The sequence below is a fragment of the Arachis stenosperma genome, chromosome 2 (assembly GCF_014773155.1).
Source record: "Arachis stenosperma cultivar V10309 chromosome 2, arast.V10309.gnm1.PFL2, whole genome shotgun sequence".
NCBI lineage: Eukaryota > Viridiplantae > Streptophyta > Magnoliopsida > Fabales > Fabaceae > Arachis > Arachis stenosperma.
In genome coordinates this window covers 105232756-105253431 of record NC_080378.1, presented here as the reverse complement: position 1 = coordinate 105253431, position 20676 = coordinate 105232756, and the positions used below count along the sequence as shown (strand labels likewise).

Sequence of the window (20676 nt, the reverse complement as noted above, 5' to 3'; positions counted from 1 at the left end):
CAAATCTTCCAACCATATTCGCTCCTACTTAACTTATTATTTAATTACTTTCGGTTAGACCGGGTATTACATACAATGATTGGATGAATTCCCGAATCAATTAGTTAATTTATTTGTTACATGTGTGTTTTATTAGAATCTTTCAATTTGTTTGGTTGGACATTTGTTGTAAGAGCTAATTGTAAAACTTTAATTATGTGAACTACATACATCATGTATATCTTAAATGTTTACCTGAATTTTGATTGAGTTAATCTAGATTATAGGGACAAATGGACAGACATGTCTGGACTGATGAAGAGACAGAAGCATTTGTCGGTTTTATGGAGGAGCTTGTCATTGAAGGAAGAAAAGCTGATGCGGGTCAGTTTAGACCTAGTTCTTTTGAAAAGCTTACAACAAAAATGAATGAGAAATTTTCAGGTGGTGGTTTTCAAATAAGCCATTGCAAGAATAAAGTTAAAAGGCTAAAAGAGAAGTATCAATTTGCAGCTGACATGGCAGCCTGTAGCGATTTTGGATGGGATGATGTGAAGCAATGTGTGGTTGTGGATAACAAAGAGATCCTAACTGCATATTTGAAGGTTGGTTTATTAGTTTGAATTTACTAAATTATTTATATTTTGTGCAACAATGTATTTTTGTCCTTTTATGATATTTTTTTAATTCCTTTCCCTAGAAACAAGGACAAAGGTTGTATACTCCAGGAAAGCCCTTTCCTTTGTATCCGCGTTAGGAGAAAATATTTTGAAAGAAATCGCAAGTGGAGTGGATGCTGCAAGTGGCAATGACGCTGAAGAAGAAGTCCAAAAAGATGGAGATGAAGAAATGGATGACGAAGAATTTTTTATGTTCAACTCAACTCATGATTTTAGTGAATCTCTTCCCCAACAATCTAACTCTGTGGCTTCATCCTCTGAGAAGAAACAAGGAAAGAAGCCACATTCATCTAAGGCGACAAAGGACACCAACATGATGAAGGAGCTAACTGAGACCTTAAAATATGTGTTTGATCAACATGGAAAACGTTTGGATGCATTTGCTCAGGCTATGATAAACACTCATGAAGAAAAAAAGGTTGGTGACATGCTTAGCGAGCTTGGCTTCACAGATGACGAAATTATTTCGATTGCACTCAAGTTCTTCACAAATCCTCAACTGGAGAAAACCTTTTGGTCACTAGGACATACTCATAAAACTGGATTTGTCAGAGCTATATTGTATAGTTAGAGTTAGAGTTAATCTCTTCTCAATAAACAAATGACTGAAATTAGTATTATGTTTTATGCTTAATTTGTGTGTTAGGATGTGACATGTGATATATTTATTAGTTATGTGGTTCTAATTTTAATTTTGCAATGAGTTTTTATTAGTGCAGATTTTTAATGCAGAATTTGACTTTATGTTAGTGCAGAATTTAGGATTTTGTATCCTTTTTGCATTGAGTTTATAGTGTAGAATGTTGATGCAGAGAGATATTGATTTGTTGTTGCATTGAGTTTGTATTAGCGCAGTTTTTTAATGCAGAAATTGACTTTATGTTGGTGCAGAATTTAGGATTTTGTATCCTTTTTGCATTGAGTTTATAGTGTAGAATGTTGATGCAGAGAGAGATTGATTTCTTGTTGCATTGACTTTGTATTAGTGCAGTTTTTTATTGTAGAATTTGACTTTATGTTGGTGCAGAATTTAGGATTTTGTATCTTTTTGCATTGAGTTTGTTATTGCATTGAATTTGTATTAATGCAGATTGATTTGTTATTGAATTTTTATTAGAGAGATTTATTTGTTAGTGCAGATTGAGTTTTTATTAGCTGTTTTTTTGTCCCACTAAAGAGAATACTAATCCATGCTTCCAAAGCAAGGCAAGGATACTTTCTTCTTTCACATTTTGACTAAATTAAACAAGTTAAAAAAAAGTGTGAATACTTCCATGATAGAGAAATTCGTACTGAAACTTTTTAGATTTTGATCATTTGGCATAACCACTAAATATTTTTTAAAGTATTTTGGAGCCATGAATGATAATTATCCTGAAGGGAAAATTGAGACGCACTCGCCAAATCCTCTATATCATAAGGAGTATGTTTATTTCTTCCATTATAAATTTGAACCAAGAAGAAATGATTTGTGTTGTCCATAACATAAAATTTGACGAAACAAACCTTTTTCTTTAATTTGCAGCATTGCTCAACATAGGAAAAAAAGGAATGCATTATAAATGTAATAATGAAAACAAAAAAATAAGTATCTTAAGCAACTATCTCCTAATGCAGCATTGCTCAACATAAGGAAAAAAAGGAATGCATGATTTATTAAATATCAACACATCAAAGCAATACTCCTAGCTGTAGCATCTTTAGTATCAAGCACAGTTTTGACTAAACAATAGCAATAGCAATTCAAATAGGAAGTTTGTAAACTACAAATCCTTTAAATTTCAATACATTCGAAATCTTAACAGCAATGATAGTTCAGGTATTAAGTGCTAGAAAGAAGGAACAATCCCAATGATTAAGGTTGTTGCGGCAGTGGCGGCACAAGTAGGAACACTGAGACCTCCAGGACCAACAATGTCTTTGATTTTGGAATGTTCCAGATTATGCTTGTGTTTCATCTGCCACACAGAAACATATGAAATAGACATATCCATTAGAATTAGAATTAAGATGAAAAAAATAAGATACAGAAAGACTCACAACTTTTTTAATTGATTCAAGCCTTTGTTCAACCTTTTCATCATGGAAATGGCGCAATGAATACCCTGAAACAAGAAATCAACCAATCTTACAATCAATGAACCAAATCAAATAATCAAATCAGATGATATGAATGGAAAGCACTGAGAAATGAAGAGACCGATCCAAGCAGTGGCAACGGAGGTAATGGAAGTCCCAATAGTGAAGACCACGCGGTGCCTCTCGAACATATCCTAAAAGAAACAAGAAACACAAAACGACAACTAAAAAAGCAAAAACGACAATCAAAATGAATATAGAGAGAGAGTGAAAAATTGACCTTGGTGAGGAAGAAGGTATCGTTAACGGCAGCCCAGGAATTATTCCTTTCCCAAATAAACTTTTTCCTGACATGTTTTGTTCAAGGTCAAGGGAAAAACATCAATTTACTTGTCTTTTTTTTTTCAAATCAAGGGTTTGGAAATATGTTGTGCGAAACTAATGAAAATCAAGTAAGATAGAACTTACAAAGAAAAGGTTCAGAACAACAGCCAAGAAGAGAAAGAAGAGAGACTGAGTTGGGAGAAACAAAAAATGAGTTGGAAGCGGCGCAAGAAACAGGCAACGTCGTGCAGGTGGAACAACATTCACTCCTCCACCGTTCCTGGAGAAGAGTTAGGGTGGAGAAGAGTTAGGGTGGCAGCCAAGGAGTGCAACACATTGACAAAGACGGTGAGAGGTGGGTATGAAAATTAAAATTAGATGGGCCTATTTTAGTAATTTTACATTATATTTTAGTCTTGTTTATATGTATCCAAACAGAATACTAGGCATTACATCAGTGTCTTGTCCATTGTATCCAAACACAATACATAAAAGGTAATTTTTAGTGTCTCTGTCTTAGTGTCATGTCTTGTCCTGTTTACAAAAACAAACGCAGCCCTAATGACAGTACACCAGTAATTGTACAACCTTCGGACGTTATTTCACGTTCGGAAGGGGTAGTTATCAGTAAAAGTGTGGCGGTTACAAATGTGCATGCTGGGAATAACGGACGTAATACTCGTCCACGTGGTAATCCACCACCAATTCAGCCCCAAGTAACTGCTGGTTGGCCTTCTTATGGCCTTCCTCCTAATTATACTCCACCAGTGAGTGATTTTGTTCCTCCGATACGATTTGGGGGCGTAAATGGAGTAAATAATGTTTAAAATCCACAACAGCAATTCGAGTTTTCTCGAGATTATAATGTGGGTTCTACATCGAATGTTTCTAATTCAATAGCAGCATTTCGGCAATATGTAGAAGAAAGTCATCATGACCTGGTCAATCTATTAACCCAGCAAATGACCACAATTATAAATCATATAATGGCTGATTACGAATTGAAATTTGATCGTCTTGCAAGACAAATCGAGCGAATTGCCCGAATTGTTGATTATGATGAAAGAGAAAGGCAGAATGCCAGAGGAAATAATGAGGGTTTTGAGGAAATAATGAGGGTTTTCAAAATGAGAATGGTGTTTTTAGAAATAGAGAAAATTCTCAGTTAATTCCTCGTGGTCAAAATGCAGATGATGTCTTGGCTCGATTACGAGCTAATCAAGTCGGTGAACATTATCAGGTTACCAGAATTGTGAAAAATGTTCTAAATAGGGTTGGATTCAATATAGGATTCATGAATCGACCCCACTTTGTGTTAACTTTTCTTCATAATGTTCAAATGGCTGAAGTACCAAGGGGAGTGAAAAATCCTAAAATAATTACGAAGTTTGCAGGAGAAGTTGGAAAGTCAACTATTGAACATGTTACTCGATATTTGGTCGAGATTGGAAATTTAGCCAGTGATAAAAGTTTAAAAATGAAGTTTTTCCTTCTTCATTAACGAGGAATGCATTTACTTTATTTTCGAATCTTAGACCAAATTCGATAACAATATGGGCTCAATTAGAAACTGCTTTTCAAGCCCAATTCTATCAGGGAGAATTGAATGTGGCAGTTACTGAATTAGTGGATTTGAAACGTGAAGATGGTGAAACTATTGATAATTATATGATTCGTTTCAAAAATGCTAGAAGTCGTTGTTATGTATCACTCCCTAAGAGTGAAGTAGTAAAGATAACAGTTATGAGATTAGGATTTTATATGCATCGAAAATTACTAAATGTGCATATTCCTGATTTAGCCTATTTGGCTAAAAGAGTTCATCAGGTAGAAATTCTGAAAAAAAAGAAAAGGAGAAATATAAGAATGAAAGGAGGTTGAAGAATAAATCTTTTTCTCGAAGAGAGAAAGTCGCTTATGTAGCCATAGAATCCTCTGATGAGGAGTCTGATTTAGAGGCAGAAGTTGATTTGGCTGAATTTAAGAAAGACCCTTCTTATGTTTGTTCTTTATTTAAGAAAATCCCTAACAATGAAAAGTCGAATGATTCAAAATTGAAAAGTGAAAAGAGATATAGTTTTAATATTTCGAAATCTGATCAGATTTTCGATGTGTTGCTTAAAGATAAATAATTAGTTTTGCCGGAAGGCAGAACTTTGCTTTCAGTGAAAGATTCAAAAGAAAAACTTTATTGTAAGCTTCACCAAGCAACTAGTTATTCGACTAGCAATTGCGTTCGTTTCAGGGATTTAATTCAAAAAGCCATTATGGAAGGGTGGTTAAAATTCGATGATAATAAAAAGGAAATGAAAGTTGATTCTGATCCTTTCGATACTGAAACCAGTTTTGATGAACCATATTTTAGTATGAATATGGTTGGAATGTCTTATGACTTTGACATAGCTCTGGGAAACCTTGAGTCAGATGTCCGATCTATATACCTTGGAGCAGGATATGGGTTGTTGGATTTTCTGGTACAGCAACAGTTAAAAGATTGGGACATATCTCTGTGTTCTCGATGCAATGCAGTTTTCGATGCTAAAACTGCAACAATTTTTGAGAAGGAAACGATGAAGAAGGAATTGACTCACAGGGAAGAACAGGTCGGTCAGAAACAAACTATTCGACGAATGGAAGGGCAAAGTCCTTCGATCTAATAGAAGGTATTTTATTGCTTTATTTAAATTCAAGGCAAATCATTTCGATTACTGTCATTTTTATTTTCAAAACCTTTTATTTATTTATTGCCTCTTCAGTCTTTTCCTTTAATCCCGTCTAATTTGAGAGTCTTTAATGCATTTTTAAAAAACTGGTACTCATAAAAAAGAAGTTAATTTCATTTCCAAACCATTAGAATCGAACCATCATCGATTTACTTGAGCAAATCGACAAAACAAGATCTGATATCAATAATTATATTACACACTAATTTTCTCTATATAAAAAAAAAAAAACAAAAATTAGCCACTAATTGTTGCACCGCTACCAACCATTATTTTTTCCATTTTTTTTTTAAATCTCTTTTCCTTTCTATCTCACAATTTTATCCGTCATCATCGTTCATCAGCCATCCATTACCACCGCCTAACGACCAGGAGCGAAAATAGAAAAAATATTAAAGGAGGCTAAAAATATTTATACAATAAAATAGCATTAAAATAAATTTTTGAGAGAGATAAATTGAAATTTATATATAATTTACATATAAAAAATTAAAATTAGGAGAGCCGTTACCTCCTCTCACAATATGTAGCTCCGCCCCTGCTAACAGCCCCTGGCCGTCACTTGTCGCCGCCTTCGGCCACCACAAGAAAGCTTTAAGCTCTATACATACTTCTACTAATATGTATAATAGCTAGATAGATAGTATATTATCTATATAATATCATCTAATATAAAAAATGTTACAAGTATAGTTTATAAGTTTACCCTTTTATATAAAAGGGTAACCAATTCCAAGCAAGAAATAAGATAATTAGTTGCTATTTTCGATATACATATGTTTGCACGTTTAACTTAGCTTACTCTTTAATTTCTAATACATGAAATTCTATGTCCTTCCTTGCTTTTCGTACCCAACCTTATAAGCATCATTAATCTTACCAAAAGAAATTCCATGAGAAGTAACAAATACTTAATGCATGTGAGAGAGTGGGTATGTAGTAATTGATTGAGGAACCACAAAGGAACTTTAAATTAGAGTTAGTTGTAACAAACTTGCATCATTGAGAAGGTTCCAAGCCAGCAATGGTATACAATATGATCATGGTTTGGTCATTCCAACAATCTAAACTAAATGACAAGGTTGTAGCTTAGGTATATATATAAACTAGTGAAATAAATTGTCATATAATAATAAGCATTATATATGTACCAAATTACCTAACGCAGCTTAGGTCAGGGGATTTTGATTGAATTTGAAATTATACTTTTAAATTATGAAAATTGTTCATTTTTAAATATTTTTTATTAAGTAAGAAGTGCTGTATTTTGTTAATTAAACAAATTTTAGTTCTTCATCTATTATATTTTATATCAATAGCTCAAATTTAGTATTTAGGATTTATGTTTTAGAATTTATAGTTTAAGATTTAGATATTTATGATGTTATATTTTGTTTTTTTTTTATTTGCAATAGCAGGTTAATTTTCAGGAAACGATATACTCTCAATTTTTTTTTTGGAGCGTATTATATTAGTATTGGATTTTGAAAAGTAAATAAAAAAAGCGTTATATATACCAAATTATTATTTTAACATAAAAGAAAAGGGGAAAAAAACAATGACCAGCTCATGTTTGAACAACTCTCTCAGACAAATTATATGCTTTAATATGCTTTGTTGCTTTACTTATTCAGAAAAATTGTGTTGGCAAAGTAACTTATCCCAAAAGAAGTAAAAGTGCAAAAAAGCAATTGAGGTTGACATAATAGATAATGGGCACAAATAATTATAAAGCAGAATCCAATTTCAGTCTTGAAAGCTAAATTTTCCATTATTTGAGTGTTGCTAATGATAAAAGTTGCTTAACAATCTTATTAATCTAATGCAAATGTGTCAAGTCACTTCTATTATTTTACATGCATTTTCATGTTTTCCCTCAAGTTAAAGATTCTCTGTCCTTCCTACCTTTTACTTTTGAGTTAAAAAATTATTGACATAAAATTTTGTTCACTTAGGTAGCGTTTGTTTTGAGGTACTGAGACAGAGACTGAGAGATTGAGACTCAGTATTGTGTTTGTTAGTTCAGAGACTGGTACTAAAATTTCTGTCTCTGTCTCTAAAATTTCAGTATTTCAGTACCTCAAAAAAGTAGGGACATAGGGGACTGAAATTTTTAGAGATGAAGACTGAAACTTTAATAACATTTTATACCTAAAATACTTTCATTTCAATTAATTAATTCCAATTTTACCCTTTGTGAAAATTAAATTAGAGTTTCATTCTTGTTTCAATTCCTGTCTCCCATTTTGCACCAAATAGAATACTGAGATTTATTTCAATCCCTGTCTCTTAGTCTCCGTCTCTCAGTCTCAGTCTTTCCGTCTCTGTCTCTCCACCAAACGCTACCTTAGGTTTTTCCCCGAATGGCCAAGAGGTTGTGGTTGAGGACTTGAGGTTGAAGTTGATGTATACTTCACATTGGGAATTCGATTGCATTTATACTTTCAAAATTAGGGTAATGTTAGGTAGCCAATAAATAATGTATAATATAGATATAATACAGAATAAATGTCAATCTCATGATAAGCGAGTGAAGTATACTTAGTTATCAATAATATACTTATCACTCTACCTTTTTCTTCCTAATTAATTTCATTTCCAAAATTAATTTCAGTTTTCTCTCAATCAAATTTCTAAGATTAAGACTTTTCTCCCCATTTCATTCCATCCATACCCCTGAGAAAAACCAAAAGACGCAGGGAGGAGAAACCCAACAGCTTCGTCATCGGAGCATCCCATAGCCTTGTTTTCGACTCCTATTGGTATGTTATTTAGTTTCATGTTTCGATTAATTGGCGTATTGGGGCTCTATTATCTATTGTTGCATGTGGCTGGAGTCGATATTATTCATGAAAGTTTTGGTCTTTATCTCACGTTAATGTGTTTGGAAAAAGGAAAAGGGGAAAAAACTTGAAAAAGATGATATTTTGGGGTTGGAGATGAAGGGAAGGCATCCGAAAAAGACTCTTTTTTTTTTCGTTTTCATAAGTAGCCATGATTCTTCTGGTGTTACGGTTCCCTAATTTTTTAGCTGTTCAATCGTGGTTTGAATTTCTATTTTGCGTGCTTAGTGTTGTGCTTTCTTTTAAGTAGTTAATAATGTGATAAATATGAAACAGCCATTTCGTTAAGTTGCCTCCATATTTCGAAAGTTTTCACTGGAAAAGTCGAGCATCGCACCTTGTCTCCGAATCCTATAAGTATGTTATATAGTTTTATGTTTCGATTAATTGGCATATTGGGCTCCATTATCAGTTGTTGCATGCAGTTGGAGTCGATGTTAACGATGAAAATTTTGGTCTTTATCTAACATTGATGGGTTTGAAAAATGGAAAAAACTTGCAAATATGACATTTTGAACTGGAGATGAAGAGAATGCATCAAAAAAGGTTTTTTTTTATTTTGATAAGCATCCATGATTTTTCTAGAGTGTGACGGTTTCACTAATTTTTTATCTATTCAACCGTGGATTGATTTGCTATTTTGCGTGCTTGGTGTTTTGCTTTCTTTCAAGTTATTAATTGTGTGGCTAATGTAAAGTAGCCATTTCGTTCAAGTTACCTCCATACTTTGAAGGTCTCCACGAAAAAGCTGCAATTGTATCGCTAGATGATAAAGTTGAGACGAAGGAGTAGAGCAAAGACGAAATCGCTTTCATTCTAGCTGCTTCAGGTGCCTTTCATTTTTTTTTTCTCTTTGTCAATTCTACCATGAGACAGAAAAAAATATGAATAAAGTATTTTTGTCATGTCTATGACATAGATTATATATTTTTTAATAGTTGACTGATTATGGTAGTTAACTATAGTGAGAGTACATTAGAAGTACTTAAAGTTAGTGGCAAATTATTTTTTTTTTCAGATTTCTGTTTTTATTCATGTAAAAAAAAAAATCTTTCTAGATACAGATGCAATAGAGATGTTATGCCTTGATATTTTTGTAGTGTGAATTGCTTTATCTTTTTAATAGTATTATATTATAAAATTTTATCATGTATAGAGTAATTAACTATTTATCTAATTTTAGAAGTATGATATTGATGCTGTAACTAGTAAATCTATCTTTTAAAAACTGTTGGAGCTACTTATCTTGAACATGGCAATAGGTCTTACACATGTAAATACATCTTTTGTATTTTAGCATTCATTTCATAACATAATAAATTTAGTTACTTTAAATAGTATTTAAAATAACTAATTTTTGTCTTATTAGTTTAGATGTTATGTATATCTGACGCCTGATGCTATCCGTGTGGCCTTGTGGATGTTAACTTATTGGAATTAAGGATGCTATTGTTCATTCTGTATTATAATCGGCACGAAGCAGCCTTGGGTAAAATTTCGAATTAAACTCATTTATATATTTAGTGTACTAGATTTACTTGGTCGGATTAAATTTGTGCTAGGTGACCTTTTTTATTATCACTTATAGTTGTTCATCCTCTAATTTATTTAAACAGAAAATGTAGTCAAGATTCATAAAACGGATGCATTGGGAGGATAAAGTGTGTACGAACAAGACATGTACAAAAACGCGTACAGGGAGGAGACATTGGCCGACACGCCAATGGTAAATGCAACAGATGATAATGTTGATGATGGGTCTTCCAAAAAAAAGACAAGTTACTAAATTTTCAGTTATAGTATGAAATTTTAATGCTCTAACCTACCTCATTTTAATAGTATACTAGTATAATTTTTTTTATTTGGACATTTTGTTGAGTTAAGAAATTAACTAAATTAATTAGTGATGACAAACATTATTTTTGGCAAAATAAATAATTAGAGTTGTTAAATTAATAAGTATACATTGCTAATTATTTATGTTATGTTGCAGGCCATAATTCAATTTTGGCAGCCCAAGTTGAATGAATAAAACAAAGCTAATGGGCTGAATGGAAAGTGTGAATAAAGACAAGCCCAAGTCATTCTTATCAAACAAAGAAGCATAGCAAGGCACCACGGGCCAAAAGAGAAGAACCCGATCCAAGCTTGAAATTGTTTTTAATTTCCCACCATCTTGCTCCAACCAAAGCAACGTTCCTCTCCTATCTAATCAAGTCACATCAGGACTTCAGTAAAGTAAGGAAGAGAAAGAGAAGAAAAGCTTCCTCCATAAGCCAGTAACCAAAGAAGCAAGAAAGAGAAAATCTAAGCTTGAAGCACAGAAGCTAAAGCAGAAAATCTAATACAAATCAAGCTTAAGAAAGGTAATCCATCTCATCTTGCATGCATCAGATCTTCATCCTTTCTTCCCTACTCTCTGTTCTATCCGAAAATGGCATTCAAAGAAAAAGTTGATCTCTGTTCTTCACTGCTACAAATCCACGGTCACAAGAGATTCTTGGGGACCAAGTTGCATCTCTATGGTTCAGATTTGGTTGACCATTGGAAAACTATTTCGGTTACTCCTTCATGGCTTTCGGTCAAGTTGGAAAAGTCAAAAGGAAAGGTTCTACTTTGATGATTGAGAAGAAAAAGTGAGCTTGTGGGTTGGTGAAGCTCAAGGCTCAAGATGTTAACCTTGGAGGAAGAACCAAGGAACATGCAAGGAGATAAAAAGAAGCTTGTTGTTCATTCTGAAGCAAGGAGAGAAAATCAGAGTTTGAAAGTTTTGTTCTGAGAAGAGCTCTTTGAAGAAGTTCAACTAACTGGACAGTGTAACCTAATCAAAGGTGCATTCCGCCAGTATGAAGAACTGAATCAGAGGCTTGCTAATCTGGTTTTTCGCATAGCACAGAGGCTGTTGATGAAGTCAATCTCCTTCATGTTTTTTTGATTGTGATGTACTTTTCTAAGCTTATCTTTCTGTAATTTCTTGAGAGAAAAGGCATTGTGAGAAAGCTTGAGAAAAAGCCAAGAGTTGAAAAAGGCTGAGTGAAACACTTGAGAGAAAAGCCTAGAGTTATTTTCTGATTTCTTTAGGTTGGTTAAGTGTCTTGTATCTTGTACCTGTTTGGTATCCCTTTCTTAGTTGGGTTAGCACTAAGAGTAAATAGTTAGGTGTTAGCATAGCCAATGTCAAGTTAGGTTAGAACTTGAGTGTGAAATTGGTGTATGTAATACTGTTAACTATAGTGAAATTCTTCCATATTTGTGGAGGAGACTGGATGTAGGTTGCATAGCACAAAGCAACCGAACCAGGATATATGCTGGTGTTGGCTTTTTCTTCTCTGTCATGTTTTGTTTTCTGATATTCATGAGACAAAAATAAATTGTCTCATAAATTTCCGCTGCTGAGTTCAAACAGAATCAGATTTGTAACTTTGCTTAAAAAGGGTCAAAACAGCAACTTAAAAGGAAGGCATAGATTCAACCCCCCCTTCTCTAAGCCTACCACAACCTTCAATTGGTATCAGGAGCTAAGGTCTCAAGAATCAAGCTTAACAGCTTGGAGCAAAGATCCAATGGCAAACAACCTGGGCACAACCACAGTTGCCTACACCCTCACTGAAGGCCATTCAAACAACCGGCCACCTTTCTTTAATGGAAAGAACTACTCCTACTGGAAAGAAAGGATAAGGATGTTCATCCAATCCATTGACTACAACCTATGGAAGATCGTTGTGAGTGGTCCCAAGATCCCAACAAAAACAAGTGCTGATGGAGTGGTGACTCCGAAAGAAGAAGCTGAATGGAATGAAGATGACAAGAAAAAGATAGAACTGAACGCTAAAGCAATCAACCTTCTTCACTGTGCTATCAGCTTTGAAGAATACCGGAAGGTGTCTAGATGCAAGACAGCCAAAGAAATCTGGGAAAAACTCCAGGTTACACATGAAGGCACTAAACAAGTCAAAGAAACGAGGATTGATATGCTGCGAAAAGAGTACGAGATGTTTAGCATGAAGGATGGAGAAAGCATTGATGAAGCGTTTGAGAGATTCTCAATCATAATCAACAACCTTGATGCTATGGGTACAAACTATGCAGAACAAACCTTGGTGAGAAAACTCCTTAGAAGCCTCACAAAAGAGTGGAAAAACACTGCCACTGTCCTAACCGAGAGTAACAACATAAGTCCCATAACCTATGATGAGCTGAGAGGAAAACTCCTTGCCTATGAAGCCACACACACAAACACAGACTCAAAGAAAAAGGGAATAGCCCTTAAATCACAAATAGAATCGAAAGAGAGTGAGTCAAGTGATGGTATTTCAGATGACGAGCTTTTGTTTTTTGCTAGGAGATTTAGAAGGATGTTGAAGAGCAAAGGCAAATACAAGGGCTCAAGTTCAAAGGAGCACAAGATAAACTTGAGCAAGGTGACGTGTCATCATTGCAAGGAGGCTGGACACTTCAAGTCAAACTGTCCAAAGCTCAAAAAGGAAGACAAAGGAAAGAAGGAAAGGAAGAGAGTACTCATGGCAGCTTGGGAGGATCTTGAGAATGACTCAAATGAAGAAGAAGAATCAGAAGGAGATAACAAAGACTGCTTCATGGCTGGAAACAACAATCTTGATGAGGTAAATTATTATGATTTGACCATTGAGGACTTGCATGCTATTATTGATGATCTTACCTTAAACACCTCAAAATTGCTTGACAAATACAATGAATGCAGATCTGAAAGAGATGTGCTAAGAGCTGAAAATAATTTTTTAAAAGAAAAAATGAAGGAAACTGAATGTGCTTTGGACATCATTGAAGAAAACAGATTTCTAAAATCTGAACTTGAAAAATTAAAAGGAAAGCACATTGTGGATCCTTCTCATGAGTTGATTGCTGAAAATGAAAGATTAAATGACAAAATTAAAAGGCTGAATGGTGACTTAGCAAAATTTGCTCAAGGTTCTAGTAACTTGGACAAATTACTTGCAAATCAAAGACCATTGTTTGAAAAATCTGGTTTAGGCTACATAGCCAAGGAAGATGCAGTTTCTAATATTTCCACTATAAAGTTTGTGGCTTCTTCATCAAATACCAAAACTATACCAAACAAAGTTGGTGTTGAAAATGCTCCAACATTTGAAGAAAAATTTGATGAAGTATACACAAGTGAAACTGAGCATTCACCAAAAACTGAACCGAGTTCAAACCGGCCAGGTTTGGGTTACATTTCGAAAAATGAGGATGTTTTCAAGAAACCACCATTTTACAACAAAACCTCATTTTCGAAAGGTAAAAATATTCAAAAAAATTCTGGTGAAAATATTTTTACAAAGAGGAATAATTATAACAAAAACCAGGTTGTCAAAAGAAATGCATCTCCTCCAAAAACCAGAAAATTCCAACCATTTAATCATTTCAAGCAATATAACTCACCTCAATTTCAGCGGCACACATCAGAAAATCATTGTGTTAATTGCAAGAAATTTGGTCACTCATATGCACAATGCTTCATTGAAAAGAGAGTTGTAGGAAACAAAGTGTACAATGTTGTTTGTGATTTCAATGCACTTGGGCAACCAAGATGGATTAACTTCAAAGGATCCAAATTAGTTTGGATACCTAAAGCTACTTGAAACTCTTCATGTAGATTTGCCTAGCATCCAAGAACAAACAGGACAAGTGGTACATGGATAGTGGATGTTCAAGGCACATGACAGGAAGGTCAACCTACTTCATCAAACTAAATAAGTATGATGGAGGTTTTGTGACCTTTGGAGATGATGGTAAAGGTAAAATCATTGCTGTTGGAAAAGTAGGTAATGAGCAATCTACTTTCATTGATGATGTGCTTTTGGTATGTGGTTTAAAGCACAATCTTTTGAGCATAAGTCAGTTGTGTGATTTAGGATATTTAGTTGTTTTCAAAAAGCTTGAATGCTGTGTTGTAAATGAAAAGACAAATGAAGTAATTTTTGTTGCCAAGCGTTTCAATAATATGTATGGACTTACTCTTGATGAACTAAAAGATCAAAATGTAGCTTGTCTCCACTCTAAAGATTCTGAAAAGTGGTTATGGCACAAGAGATTGGGCCATGCAAGTATGTTTCAAATAAACAAACTTGTAAAGAAAGAATTAGTAAGAGGTCTTCCTTTGATAAAATTTGACAAAGACATCACTTGTGATGCTTGCCAAATGGGAAAACAAACAAAAAGTTCTTTTAAACCAAAAGAAGACATCTCTACTAAAAGACCACTTGAGTTGCTACACATTGATTTATTTGGTCCAACAAGAACTCAAAGCCTAGGTGGTAAACATTATGGTTTAGTAATTGTGGATGACTATACTAGGTTTGGTTGGGTTTTATTTCTTGCACACAAAAATGAAGTCTTTTCGGCCTTTGAACCTTTTTGCAAGAAAATTCAAAATGAAAAGGATTTGAAAAGCTCTTCTATAAGAAGCGATCATGGAACTGAATTTGAAAATAGTTTGTTTGAATCCTTTTGTGAGGAACTTAGAATATCTCACAACTTCTCTTGTCCAAGGACACCACAACAAAATGGTGTTGTGGAAAGAAGAAATAGAAGCATACAAGAGATGACAAGAGCTATGCTTTGTGAGAGTAATGTTCCAAAATTCCTTTGGGCTGAAGCGGTTAACACGGCTTGCCACATTTTGAATAGAACAATCATAAGAAAATTTTTGAAAAAACCCTTATGAACTTTGGAAAGGCTACCCACCAAACTTAGATTACTTGCACATCTTTGGATGCATATGTTTTGTTTTGAATAACAAAGAAAATTTGGGAAAATTTGATCCAAAGGCTTATGAGTGCTTGTTTGTAGGATATTCCACAACTAGTAAAGCATATAGAGTTTATCATCAAGATGCTAGAATTATTGAAGAATCCATACATGTTACATTTTGTGATACTAACTTGGTGCAAAGCATTTTGGAAGATGGTGATGCAGGAAATCAAGCTCAAAAGGAGGATGAAGCTGCTCAGAATCTTGGAAAAGAAAAATCTGGACAAGCTGAACCAGAAACAGCAAATGCTAAAAATTCAAGAGACAATTCCATTTTGTCTCATGAATCTGAAGGAAATTTTGCAGACAGTAGCACACAGAATCCCTCGGTGACTGAATCTGCCTCCAAGTCCACCAAGCCTCGTGAATGGAGATTCTTGAAGAATTATCTTGAAGAATTTGTAATTGGGGACGTCTCTCATGGAGTGCAAACTAGGTCTTCCACTAGAAAGGCAAATGAAGGTTCAAACATTGCCCTCCTCTCACAAATGGAGCCTCAAAACGTCAAGGAAGCCCTTAGTGACCCCTTGGTGGACGAAATTGTGACTTATACTTTCACACAACTCGAATAATCCCGGTAATGGCTCCAAAAACTTAGTGCACAATACTACGGCTTACATACATTCTTCACAACTCCGTTCAACTAACCAGCAAGTGTACTGGGTCGTCCAAGTAATAAACCTTACGTGAGTAAGGGTCGATCCCACAGAGATTGTTGGTATGAAGCAAGCTATGGTCACCTTGTAAATCTCAGTTAGGCAAATTGAATAGTTTTGGGTTTCAGAAATCAATAATAAAAAGAAAATAAAAGGGATAGAAATACTTATGTAAATGAATAGTGGGAATTTCAGATAGGTGTATGGAGATGCTGTGCTCCTCTTGAATCTCTACTTTCCTATTACATTCATCCAATCCTTCTTACTCCTTTCCATGGCAAGCTGTATGTAGGGCATCACCGTTGTTAGTGGCTACATCCCATCCTCTCAGTGAAAACGTTCCTATGCTCTGTCACAGCACGGCTAATCAGCTGTTGGTTCTCGATCATGTTGGAATAGGATCCATTGATCCTTTTGCGTTTGTCATCACGCCCAGCAATCGCGAGTTTGAAGCTCGTCACAGTCATTCAATCCCAGAATCCTACTCGGAATACCACAGACAAGGTTTAGACTTTCCGGATCCTCATGAATGCCGCCATCTATCTAACTTATACCACGAAGATTCTGTTGGGGAATCTGAGAGATATGCGCCCGGCCTAAGGTAGAACGGAAGTGGTTGTCAATCACGCGCGTTCATAGGTGAGAATGATGATTGTCACGGATCATCACATTCATCAAAGTGTTGTGCAACGTATATCTTGGAATAAGAATAAAAGAGAATTGAATAGAAAGTAATAGTAATTGTATTGAAACTTGAGGTACAGCAGAGCTCCACACCCTTAATCTATGGTGTGCAGAAACTCCATCGTTGAAAATACATAAGTGAAAGGTTCAGGCATGGCCGAATGGCCAGCCCCCAAAACGTGGTCACAGGATTCAAATTACAATCCAGGATCCAGGATGAGATTATGATAGTAAAAAGTTCTATTTATAATAAACTAGCTCCTAGGGTTTACATGAGTAAGTAATTGATGCATAAATCCATTTCCGGGGCCCACTTGGTGTATGTTTGGGCTGAGCTTGATCTATCCACGAGCTGAGACTTTTATTGGAGTTGAACTCCAAGTTATGACGTGTTTTGGGCGTTCAACTCCGGATCATGACGTGTTTCTGGCGTTTAACTCCAGACAGCAGCATGTACTTGGCGTTCAACGCCAGGTTACATCATCAATTTCAGAATAAAGTATGGACTATTATATATTGCTGGAAAGCTCTGGATGTCTACTTTCCAACGCCGTTGAGAGAGCGCCATTTGGAGTTCTGTAGCTCCATAAAATCCATTTTGAGTGCAGGAAGGTCAGATTCTAACAGCATCAGCAGTCCTTTTTGTCAGCCTTTTTCAGAGTTTTGCTCAAGTCCCTCAATTTCAGCCAGAAATTACCTGAAATCACAGAAAAACACACAAACTCATAGTAAAGTCCAGAAATGTGAATTTAACATAAAAACTAATGAAAACATCCCTAAAAGTAGCTTGAACTTACTAAAAACTACCTAAAAACAATACCAAAAAGCGTATAAATTATCCGCTCATTACCCCTCTTGGATTAAGGCTATGGAGGATGAGCTTCTTGAGTTTGAAAAGAACCAAGTGTGGACGTTGGTTCCAAGGCCAAGTGGAAAGAAAGTGACCGGCACCAAGTGGATATTCCGGAACAAGTTGGGAGAAGATGGTAGCATTGCAAGAAACAAGGCAAGGCTAGTGGCACAAGGATATGACCAAGAAGAAGGAATAGACTTTGATGAATTCTTTGCCCTGTTGCCCGAATGGAAGCCATAAGACTTCTCCTAGCCTATGCTGTATTTTGTGGTTTTAAATTATACCAAATGGATGTGAAATGTGCATTTTTAAATGGTGTGATAGATAGAGAAGTATATGTGGAGCAGCCTCCTGGTTTTGAAAATAAAAAGTTTTCCAATCATGTTTTTAAATTGTCTAAAGCTCTCTATGGTTTAAGACAAGCTCCTAGAGCTTGGTATGAGAGACTTAGCTCTTTTCTTTTAAAAAATGGTTTTCAAAGAGGCACCACTGATACAACTCTATTTATCAAAAATTCTAATGATTCTTTTATTTTAGTCCAAGTATATGTTGATGACATTATTTTTGGATCAGCAAATGAATCCCTTTGTACTGAATTTGAAAAGCTCATGACAAGTGAATTTGACATGAGTATGATGGGTGAGCTTAATTTTTTCCTTGGGCTACAAATTAAACAAACTGAAAATGGTATTTTCATTCATCAAGAAAAGTATGCCAAGGAATTAGTTAAGAAATTTGGCCTTGAAAATGCCAAACCCATGGGAACTCCCATGCACCCAAATTCTAAATTAGATAAGGGAGAAAATGAGAAAGATGTTGATGAGACGAGGTATAGAGGAATGATTGGTTCTCTTATGTACTTAACTTCCTCTAGACCCGATATTGTACAAAGTGTTGGATTGTGTTCTAGGTTCCAATTCAAACCAAAAGAGTCACATCTTTCGGCAGTTAAGAGGATCATTAGATATGTTCATGGCACATCCAATTTTGGTCTTTGGTATCCTAAGATTGATGATTTTTCTGCAGTTGGTTATTGTGATGCAGATTTTGCTGGTGATAGAGTTGATAGAAAGAGCACTTCTGGTTTATGCTGCTTCCTTGGAAAGTCCTTAAATGTTTGGTCAAGTAAGAAGCAACCAACAGTGGCCTTATCCACTGCAGAGGCTGAGTATATAGCTGCTTCTTCTTGTTGTTCTCAGCTTTTGTGGTTAAAAACACAGCTTGCTGATTACAAATTAAATGCTGAAAATATTCCCTTAATGTGTGATAATATGAGTGCCATCAATATTTCTAAAAATCCAGTTTTGCACTCTAGGACTAATCATATTGAAGTGAAATTTCACTCATTAAGAGAACATGTCCAAAAGGGGGATATTTGCATTCAATTTGTTAAATCAAAGGAGCAATTAGCAGATATTTTTACAAAACCATTAGCTGAGGATAGATTCTGCATGCTTAGGACGTGTCTAGGAATTTTGAGTTATGATTCCTTATTTGAAAAGTGCTGATGTATTTGCTGGAGCTTTTTGTCTCATGAACAGGTATGAGACAATTCTGGGGAGATGATGAATGCTTCCCTCAAGTCAGCGTGTTCTGGGCTTATTGCTAGCGAAAAATCATTCTGGGCTAACCTCTATTCAGATCTGGGTAGTCCTATGTGATTCATTAATTCAAACCACATCTGGGCCCAATATGAATGTTACATTCTTGCTTTCTTATTTTTGTGTGTTTAAATTTCTTCAATTTTTTGTGGCCCAAAAGTTTTCTTTGGCAAACTTAATTTTTTGACTTTGGTCCAAAAGGAGTTTCAATTTAATGCTGATTGCCTTTCAAAATTTAAAATTAATTTTTTAAAATCAAATAAAATCTTTTCCTTTATGATGTCATGTCTTATCAAGTCTTTTCAAATGGTGATGCAGTTGCATGGTTTTGGAAATTTGCTTTTGGGTACGGTTACCAACACTCCCTCTCTTCCCTCCATAACTTCTCCACACTCTCTTCGGTTTCTTCCCACTTACTTTACTGCTTCTCTTCCCTCAAAAGATTGAATCTAACCAAATGAGGAAGAAATTCATTGCAAAAAGGACTCCTCGTGAGAAGATTTACAAACTACCCACAAAACCTTCCACTCGGTCTCAAGACCAAACCTTTACCCCTTCTCCTTCTCCTCCTACCTCTCCTCCTCGCTGTGACCCCATGGCTCGTACCAAGAACACTCCAAGATATCCTGCCTCTGCCAAACCAACTCCACCATCAAAGGCGACGCCTTCCAAACCTGCCTCTTCAAAACCTGGCTCTTCAAAGGCATCCTCATCCAAAGGGAAGCATCCGGCGACGGAGGAACCTATTCCTGAGCCACAACAACCCAGGGCAAGGTCAGTTCCTGTGCGTTCACAGAGAGGTAACACTCGAGTCCCTCTCAAAAATGTTAAAGAACCAGAAATTGGACCATTTGATCACAAAGCCCATTTTATGACCACTCATTCAAACTATAATCCCTATAGATTCAAATCTGCCATGAATAATGATTTTTATGAGGGAGTCATCCAGTATCGTACCCTATGCTCTTCATTTCTCGCTGATCTGCCATCTTTGAAAAGAAAAGGTTTTCCTTTTGTTGACAACTTAATTTTTCTGGACTGGAATCACCTTTTTGACATCAAAAAACCTGTTTATCCTTTGTTGGTCAAAGAGTTTTATGCAAACATGACTTATCATGAAGGCACCGCTCATTCGTATGTCAAAGGCCGAGATATCATTTTAAACAATGAGACCATCAGTGAAGCTTTGAAGTATACTGATGTTGGGCCTTGTGCATACACGTCAGTTAAGTGGGATGAAGGAGTTGGTGTTTCTTACAATGATGCCCTGGCTAGCATTTGTGAACATGTTTCCTTAATAGATGGCATTACACCCACACACAAAGCCCTAGGATATGAACGTGCTCAGTTGCACCGAATGGTCAACCACATTATACTTCCTCAAAGTGGTTCATATCAAAGGGTTTCATACACTGACACTCTTGTTTTATATGCCATTCTCACCAAAACTGAAATTTCATTT

General features: G+C 35.4%; 1 protein-coding gene across 3 annotated transcripts; it reads right to left on the bottom strand.

Annotated features, from left to right (window-relative positions):
• Positions 1-2356: 2356 nt before the first annotated feature.
• Positions 2357-6601, bottom strand: LOC130960240 (uncharacterized). Of its 3 annotated transcripts, XM_057885585.1 has the most exons (4): positions 6297-6601; positions 2860-2932; positions 2700-2764; positions 2357-2617 (listed from the first exon to the last, which is right to left on the bottom strand). In XM_057885585.1, the coding sequence occupies exons 2-4, from the start codon at positions 2927-2929 to the stop codon at positions 2489-2491; spliced, it is 264 nt and encodes an 87-aa protein (XP_057741568.1). In that variant the 5' UTR covers positions 2930-2932; positions 6297-6601; the 3' UTR covers positions 2357-2488. The 3 variants fall into 3 exon arrangements, with proteins under 3 accessions (XP_057741568.1, XP_057741570.1, XP_057741571.1); XM_057885587.1 differs by lacking the exon at positions 6297-6601 and having other exon boundaries at positions 2860-3070; XM_057885588.1 differs by lacking the exon at positions 6297-6601 and having other exon boundaries at positions 2733-2764; positions 2860-2943.
• Positions 6602-20676: the final 14075 nt, after the last annotated feature.